We start from the raw sequence: 9,607 nt of genomic DNA, 5'->3' as shown, positions 1-9,607 counted from the left end.
TTTTAAGGGGCCGAGGTGGTGCTGGGGCACGTCAGCCACCTTGGGACCCGAAGGTCCCGGGTTCAATCCCCGGTCATTGTACATCTCGTGGTGTCTCTGAGCAGGACACCCCATCCCCAATTGCTCCCCGGGCAATTTCGCCATTATATGGGAACATACAATGATGACAATACATACACATTATTATTATTATTGTTATTATTATTTAGTTTATCACTGGTTTTTTTTACAACTAAGCAATGTCCATGTTGTTTTATAAGCCTGAAAACCATTAAAAAACAAGCACTTATTTGGCTAGCCCTTTACTCTAGCCTAGACAAAGACTTTTGCCTTTTTCTCCATACCCTGTGACTAATGTCACAGCTAATAAGGTACTGACTATTAATAACTATTAATCAGAACATCAGTTTAAAAATGTCTGGACAATCCGTTTCACTGCTGACATGTAAATCCTATTTGTCTGTTAGCAAAATATCTCATTAATACTGGACAAAATTTAATGAAACTTTCAAAAAATAATAATTTGATGTACCTCCACAATTGATTAACATTTGTAGTCAATCCACTTCAAGATGACAACTCCTATAATCCATATTAGCCAGCACAGGAATTGTTGTAACTCAGTCAGTGGTACAGATATTGAGCTTGTGGTAGCGCTCAACACAAACTGTGTGATATCACACAGTATTGTGTGATATTGTACGTAACGGTAATTTCACGGTTTGACCATAACAGCTACTGTTCCTTCATTTCTTATCATTAAAAGATTTTAGTCTAAAGCGCTGGAATGAAAGGTGGAGGGTTATATGCATTCCTTCAATGAACTGAATGATGAATTCCTTTATGAGCTAGACTTTCAACGAAATCGACAAAATCTTTTCATCAAAACAACAGGGTCCTGGAGAACCCTCTTGCCCGGCTGAGACTCACGCTGCGGGGTACATCAGAGATCAGCTGATGTGTCTCTCAGTTCTGTTTCAGGAGGACGCTGAAGACGTTTATATTTTGGATTTATGATAGCAGTGGTTCTGTTCTTTGGCTTCGGCAGTGCTGTGTTTTATCAACTTGAAGAGACATCAGCAGCAGTTTCAGCTATGGCAAAGCTTCCGAGTCTGTGTTTGGTACATGCTATGAGGACTCAAAATCAGCTGATTAATGAGCTAAACCGTAAGATGGAGGTGATGTGTGAGAATCGCATGCAACCTGCGGCTTCTAGGACTCAACAGAATGTGGGATCGACCTTGAAGAGGCTCATAATGCGGATCAGTGGAGTGGAATACCCATAAATCTGGCCATTTTGGACCAAGAAACAAAGTTCCAGCAGGACTCAAGGCTGACAAGAAAAAAACTGTCTGCCTGAAGAAAATCAACAATTGTGGCTGATCTGAATCTGACTCCCCCGTTTGGCCTCGGATACGAGCCGACTTTCAAATTTCTCCTGGGACACGGGTAACAGCGGAAAAAGCTTTGTCTATCACCCCACACACACACACACACACAACATCTCATTAGGACTATGGCCCATCTATCTGAAAGTGCTCATGAACAAATCTTGACATCGAATGCATATGTAATATGTTTATAAATGTGCTTACCGGTAGAGTTTTTTTGACGTCTCAAATCGTGTCCTGATAGGACAAGCTGTGAAGAGATCTTTTTTGTAATACCACTATCCACCCTCATGGCCTTTTCCCCTTTTCTATCTAAAAGTATTCTTATAAAGAATAAGGGGCCATGCTATGTTAGCAGCAGCAACGTGTACTCCGCCTATCTTTCGGACGACTGTACGAATATAATTTCACTGTATCCCGGTACAATGATAATAAAACTTATTCTGATTCTGATTTCAAGGCATTTTATTTCTGCAGCAGACTTCTCCTTTGAGAAACACTTCTTGTTTGTTGGTTTCAGTGTGGGTCTCCCATTCTTCTCTGTGGCAGGTCATCGGTAGGATGTGTAAGATTATAGACAAAACGTGCTTGTCTCCAACGCCCACGCTGGAGCAGCACCTCATGTGGGACGACATCGCCATCCTGGCCCGCTACATGCTCATGCTGTCATTCAACAACTCTCTGGATGTGGCTGCTCACCTGCCGTACCTCTTTCATGTGGTCACCCTACTAGTAGCTACTGGGCCTCTGTCTCTGAGAGCTTCTACCCACGGGTTGGTTATCAACATCATCCACTCCCTGTGCACCTGCTCCCAGCTCAACTTCAGCGGTGAGTGTTTAAAACACTTCCCACAGGCCATGCAGTCATACACGTACATTTTGAAAAGAAGACCTTAGGGTTTCTGGAGAATATCAGTCTATTAAACTTTATTCATAAAACACTTTTCATATAACATAGTGTAACATAAAGTGCTTAACAGCAGATTAAAAGAGAACAAATCATTAAAAAAGCAGCAAACAAGAAAAAAAAACACATACACATGATCATTTAAAATTGCAATACATTGTAAATGGACTTAACAAATGGTAGTGAATGTATCGTGAAGGGACTGAAGAAACAAAGAAACGCAATTTGTTAAATAGAAAGTTCTAAAAAAAAGTTAAATCTGGTCCTCTGAACATTCACAAAACAAAACAAAAAAAAGTAGAAATGTTTTATCTTTCATCCTGAGGACTTCCTCAGTCTGAGGTGCTGTATTCAGCTCAGTCTCTTAAATAGCACCTTCTCAGAGTGGATCAACCAGTTTTGCTGCTGACAACCAAAACCATCTGCTCACATGATCAAGAAGGACCATCAGCCTAACAATGGATCATTAGCATCTGATGGATGTTTACTGTTCACAGGGGGTTGAGTGATACTAGCAATCACAGCATTGTAAGAGGGGGACAGTTGAACATGGAGGCTCCACCCCTGTTTAATGATGGACGATTTCTTTTCACAAAGATCTGGCTTAGATCGGATGATATATCACTGAGATCTAACTGATTAAATAATCTAGGGGTTGCACTTGAGTCATATGTTAAACCACAAGACGTAGTCACTGATTATGCATAAAAAATCTGGTTCCGATCGGATGATGTATCACTGAGATATAACTGTTGGAATAATGTAGGGGCCGCACTTGAGTCAAATGTTAAAGAACAATATCAATGTGTCTATAAGTGCTCACTGATCATGCACAATAAATCTTGTACATATTGGATAATATTTCACTCAGGTATAACTGTTGAAATAATGTAGGGGGTGCACTGGAGTCAAAAGATAAAATACAATACCAGTGTGTCTAGAAGTGTTCACTAATGACGCACCCAAAATCTGATTCAGATCAGATGATGTTTAACTGAGATATAACTTTTGGAATAATGTAGGGGGCACACTAGAGTCAAATGTTAAACCACAATATCAATGTGTCTAAAATTCCTCACTGATGTTGCTCAATAAATCTGGTACAGATCTGATGTTGTATCACTGAGCTATAATTGTAGGAATAATGTAGGTGGCGCTGTGGAGGCTATTGGCTACTTATCATGGATACCAGTTCAAGGGGCAGATAATGATCAATCATAGTGATTTTGGTGCACCGCGGCTGATATCTGTGCAATTTAGAGGCAAACGTATTGCAACAGCGTCATTTCTTAATTCGCCACGCCCACATCCTCAAGCAAAAACAGTTTGCACTTTAAATCAAGTCATATCTTATTATCTGTCTTCTAACACAGGATCATCCTGATTAGGTCAATGGTGTCAAAGAGGGAGCATTCCAAGTTAAAAAAGAGATTTCCTGTTCCGAGGGGGTGGGGCTTTGATGACGTCAAAATATGACTGCAGTGGATCGTCGGGCATCCAACAGGGATGAGTCATGCCAAGTTTCGTGCATTTCGGTCTTTCAATGTGAAAGTTATAGTGTTTGGAAATTTATGGTGTGAAGCGAAACTTTGAGTCCTGGCCATGCCCCTTTAACATATACGAAAACGAAGCTTTTGATAACATTTTCTCTCCAATGTCTTAAGGGCATTTCAACCATGTTTGAAGTCAATCCTTCAAAATTCCTAGGAGGAGCTCGTTAAAATTCGCAATTAGAAACGCCCAAAAATTAACCTTTGACCCAAAATGGCCGATTTCCTGTTGGTTTTGGACCAGGGCTCCAAGATACTTTTTCATAGGTCCTGAGAAGATACAGATGTTCACCGAGTTTCAGAATTATCGGTCAAAAATTGGCTTGGGGCTGAGTTTTTAAAATATTCTAAGGGCGCTGTGGAGGCTATTGGCCACTTATCATGGCTTCCTGTTCAAGGGTTGGATAATGATAGATCATACTGATCTTGGTGCACCTCGGTTCAAAACTGTGGAATTTAGAGCCAAACGTATGGCGAAGGCGTTACGTCTTGCTTCACCGCGCCGCCCACAGGTTCCACCGCCCACATGCTCCATCCAAAACTGTCAGTGTTGGAAAGCAAGTTACACCAACATGTCTTCGGTCACTGGACACACTGTCATACTGATCAGGTAACAGGGATCAGATAGGGACAGTTCAACGTAAAACTTTATACTTCCTGTTGTCAGGGTGCATGGCTTAAGTGATGTCATGATTTGACCATTCAGTCTTGCAGGGGACCGGATGTGGATGCAGCACTGAAAGTTTGATGCCTCAGACAGTTTTCTTGTAGGAGCTATTAGATTAGCATTTCATTTTTCATGGCAAGATGTTAAACTTTGAGGTCTGGCCCCGCCCCTTCAGCATGCTCCGAAACGAACCGTTTAGATAACTTTGTGTCCTCCATGCCTTTTGACCGAAATGGCCAAGTTTGAAACCGATTGAGCGAAATCCCTAGGAGGAGTTCGTTCAAATGCGGAGACTGTAAACCTTCAAAAAGGTGTGAAAATTGGGCCGGCATTCCAAAATGGCCGCCTTCCTGTTTATCGTACAACGTTGGTGCCAGAGGGTTTTCTGTGCATCTTGGGGAATTGGACAAGCATAACAAATTTCATGTTTCTACGACAAACTAAGATTAATGCAGAGGGTATTTTGAAAATTTCTAGGTGGCGCTCTTGATCCCTTTCTGTTGCGATTTTTGCCACGCCCTTAAAATACGTAATTTATCACCAGTCCTGATGTGTCCGCCAAATTTGATGACTTTTGGGATATGTTAAGGCCCCCAAAACATCAATTCATTTGGCGGGAAAAAAAATTGCAGCTCAGCCCGAGCAGCGCTTCGCTCTGTTCAGGCCAGAGCTGCAATTTTTCTGTCAAATGAATTGGCCTTTTTTTTTTTTTTTTGTATTGAACGGTTTTCTGAGTTTACAGCCTCCACATTTGAACGTACTTGTCCTAGGGATTTCGCTCAATCAGTTTCAAACTTGGCCATTTTGTTCAAAAGGCATCGGGGACGCAAAGTTATCTAAACAGTTCGTTTCGGAGCATGCTGCAGGGACGGGGCCAAACCTCAAAGTTTGACATGAAAAACGAAACGCTAATAGCTCCTACATGAAAACTGTCTGAGACATCAAACCTTCAGTGATTGAGCCTCATCCAGCCCCTGCAAGACTGAATGGTCAAATCATGTCATAACTTAAGCCACGCACCCTGACAACAGGAAGTGTAAAGTTTTACGTTGAACGGTCCCTATCTGGCCCATTACCTGATCAGCATGATAGTGTGTCTAGTGCCTGAAGACATGTTGGTATAACTTGCTTTCCAACACAGACAGTTTTGGGTGGAGCATGTGGGCGTCGTGACATGGCGACGTAAGACGTAACGCCGTCGCCATACGTTTGGCTCTAAATTCCACAGATTTGAATCGAGGTGCACCAAAATCAGTATGATCGATCATTATCCACCTCTTGAACAGGAAGCCATGATAATTGGCCAATAGCCTCCACAGCGCACCCTAGAATATTTTAAAACCTCAGCTCCAAACCATTTTTGGACCGATAATTCTGAAACTCGGCGAAGATTTGTATCTTGTCAGGACCTATGAAAAAGTCTTTTGGCGCCCTGGTCCAAAACCAACAGGAAGTCAGCCATTTTGGGTCAAAGGGTCATTTTTGGGAGTTTCTAATGGCAAATTTTAACAAACTCTTCCTAGGAATTTTGAAGGATTGCCTTCAAACTTGGTTAATATGCCCTTAACACACTGGGGAATAAATGTTATCAAAAGCTTGCGTTTTCGTGTATGTTAATGGGGCGTGGCCAGGCCTCAAAATTGCGCTTCATGCCATAAATTTCCAAACGCTATAACTTTCACATTGAAATACCAAAATGCACAAAAATTGGCATGAGTCATCCCTGTTGGATGCCCGACAAACTTCTGTGGTCATATTCTGATGTCATCAAAGCCCCGCCCCCTCAGAACAGGAAGTCACTTTTTTTTTTACTTGTAATGCTCCCTCTCTGACACTCTTGACCTAATCAGGTTAATCCTGTGTTAGAAGACATATAACAAGTTGGTCTGACTTACTTTAAATTAAATTTTTGAAGGAGGATGTGGGTATGGCCTCGTGACGAATTCAGAAGTGACACCGTTGCAATACGTTTGGCTATAAATTGCACAGATTTGAACCGAGGTGCACCAAAATCAATATGATCAATCATTGTCCACCCTTTGAACAGGAATCCATAAGTGGACAATAGCCTCCACAGTTTCCGCTATGTTATTCCTACAGTTATATGTCAGTGATACATCATCCGATCTGAACCAGATTTATTGTGCGTAATCAGTAAGCACTTTTACACACATTGGTATTCTTGTTTAACACTAGACTCCAGTGCGCCCCTTACATTATTCCAAAAGTTATATCTTATTGATACATCATCTGATCTGGACCTGATTTTTTGTGCTTGATCAATGAGCACTTGTAGACACATTGGTATTGTTGATTCAGGACATAACTTAAGACCTACCTACTCAGAAAAATAACAGTTGATTATTGGATGACTCTTACAGCTTCGCCATGTGTAAGATATTAGACTGAAACTTTGTTCGCTAACTGTGGATTACCACACATGGCATGTTGAAAAGCATAAAGGAAGTGCTTGTCAAACATTTGCGACAAATCAGCAAGTCGCAGTAACTTCTGTCTGGAAGGTCGGATTTCGCCTATACTTGGAAGACGTGAAGCTGGACAAGTACTGGCATGGACGGAAGGCAATGTTGAACATTTGGGAAATGCTCCCCGTGGTGAACGCGTGCGGGATTGGCACGAGAGCATTCGTAATGGCGGCTGGGTGGACTAGCTGGAGCTGCCCTGGTTGCCATACGTCAAAGCGGTGCTTTGCTGCGAGGGCCTCCAATTCTGCTTGCAGCTTTAATGTATTTTGGGGTTTAAAAGCCACTGGGACATTGTGTTTAGAAAATAAACGTCTCAGTTTCTCTGATACTCCCTCAACATACGGAATGACCACTGGTCTGGGTCTGGGTTCCTCCTTTTCACCTGATGGCTGACTGGAGTCCTGTTTGGGTTTCTTCTCTGCTTTCAGGAAGGCCCAGTTATGATAACCACATTGCTCTAGAGCCTGTCTTGTGTGGGATTTCTCCTTCTGCCTGGCTCGTGAGTTAGTGGGGACGCTGTCTGCTCTGTGCTACAGAGTCCTGATGACTCCTAACTTGTGCTCCAAAGGATGATGGGAGTCAAACTGCAAATACTGGTCTGTGTGGGTGGGTTTGTGGTACACCTCAGTTCACAAATGTCCTCTATCAGAGACTGAGACCTCACAGTCAAAGAAAGCCAACCTGCCATTTTTTACATCATCTAGTGTGAACTTGATGTATTTATCCACAGAGTTGACGTAATCAGTAAAATGTTGGACTTCCTGAGATTTCTTTTTAACCCAGGTGTCATCAACATACCTTAACCAATGACTTGGTGGTGTCCCTGAAAAGGATTTCAAGGCTCTCTTTTCTACCTCCTCCATGTACAAGTTGGTAACAATGGGAGAAACTGGAGACCCCATAGCACACCCATGTTTCTGCCTATAATATTGGTCCCCATATGTGAAGTAGGTTTACTGCAGGTGTAGTATGTCGGTACAGCGGTGCTGCGGACATACTACTTAATTAATTATTCTTAAGGCTAGTTCAAGCACAAAGAATATTAATTGTTTAATTAACAACAGATTCTTTCTTTTTCGAGTTAAATTTCTGCCATGTGACCAAGATAACTTGAGAGTGGAGTGTATAATTAGTGACGAGACGTAATTTATCTTTGACCCAAAATTTAACATCAAACATGTACACTTGATTTGCTGATCTGTTTCTGATTAATAAACTTCGCAAGTTCAAATAACAAGACAACAGAGGATTACTGATGGAGAATAATTCATCTCTGAAGGCATTTAGCTTAATTTACTGGCCAAGAGGTTTACAGAGAAGGAGTAAAGAAGTTTAGATTTAAAGAGGAGGATTTAGATGGAGGAAGGAAAATGTGTTGACCAGGAATGGCACCCTTCTTTCGACCCCAGCTCAGCCCTCGATACACTCAGTGCGTGACGACTCGTTACCTTTGCAGAAGATAAATCAGCTCCGGTACAGAGGTCCATTTCACGCTACTTTTCAGCGTCTCAGGTCAGAGTGGCTGGGAATCGTCCGAAGTCGTGATGAAGTACTCCGTTCAACAGAATAAGCTTCCTTAGAAGTTGAGAGCATTTAATGCTCGGGGTGAGTTCACAGCGAGGCGTGCTGTGACTCCGCTGGAATGGACGGACCCTTGGCTCATGGTCCAAAGTCCATCAGCTACTTCGTTCAGCTGGAAGATTCCAGCAAGACTGCAGTCCCAGCCAGAACTCCAAAACAGACTTTCGGTAAGAACTGAAAGTTCCAGTAAGACTCGCCATCAGACTGAGTCTTCCAGTAAGACTTTCAGTAAGACCGAGTCTCATCTTAGACTGCAAGTTCCAGGAAGACTGAATAGTTCCAAGAAGTGTTGACTTTTAAAGGGTATCCACTTCCTGTTATTTGTTACTTCCTGATTGGTTAACACAACCAGCAGGGGTGTAGTTTTAGTGATGTCAGAGGGTTATTAGGAGTCGCAGACAGCAGAAATGTTTTTAAGAACGGTTAGTACAGACAGGAAAATATTTTGAAGTAGTGAGAGACTTTGCAGGTGCCAGTTTCTTATTTACTGTCTGAGAGTTTTAAAACAAGGCACTTCGTTCTCATAACTTGTTCTCTGACTTTTGACCGACATCAAATCCACTCCTCATTCAGACAGAAGATTAAATGCACACTTACTTTGTAAATAGACATTTAACTTGTATGATCTAAGTCTAATGAGGTTTAAAAATCATTAATACTGTTTCACAGTTGATTTAAATGAGTGGTTTACTTCAACATTAGAAATGGTATGAACTAAACATACTTTTGATTATCAAGATATTGTAAAATAGTAATGATAATATAAAAAAAGAAGTGTTCTTTCAATTGATTAATTCAGATACAATTATATAGTCTCTTGATGAGATCATTTGTATTTCTGGATTCAAATCAATTAAATAACAGTTCCTGTCCCCTGAAGGTCTTCAGAGACAGATTGATGTAGGAGGTCTAGTTCACTACACAGGCACAGTTTGTTGTGAATGGCTGACTCAGTAGCTGTGATCATCTCCACCAGAGGAAATATTCTTCGTGCAACCGCAAAGTTCAGTCCCCTGGCAAGAATC

The 9,607-nt window shown here is 41.6% G+C and overlaps 1 protein-coding gene across 1 annotated transcript in view; it reads left to right on the top strand.

Moving 5' to 3' along the window:
* LOC119411471 (neurofibromin) overlaps positions 1 to 9,607 on the top strand; it is a gene marked incomplete at its 3' end in the record, with an annotated part of 47,618 nt that overhangs the window by 21,889 nt on the left and 16,122 nt on the right. Inside the window, 1 exon segment of the mRNA XM_037678423.1 lies at positions 1,912 to 2,220. Within this exon segment, the coding sequence (XP_037534351.1) occupies positions 1,912 to 2,220 (309 nt within the window).

This window comes from Nematolebias whitei, chromosome 6, assembly GCF_014905685.2.
Source record: "Nematolebias whitei isolate Nwh7 chromosome 6, NemWhi1, whole genome shotgun sequence".
Taxonomy (NCBI): domain Eukaryota; kingdom Metazoa; phylum Chordata; class Actinopteri; order Cyprinodontiformes; family Rivulidae; genus Nematolebias; species Nematolebias whitei.
This window is presented reverse-complemented; position numbering and strand designations above follow the sequence as displayed.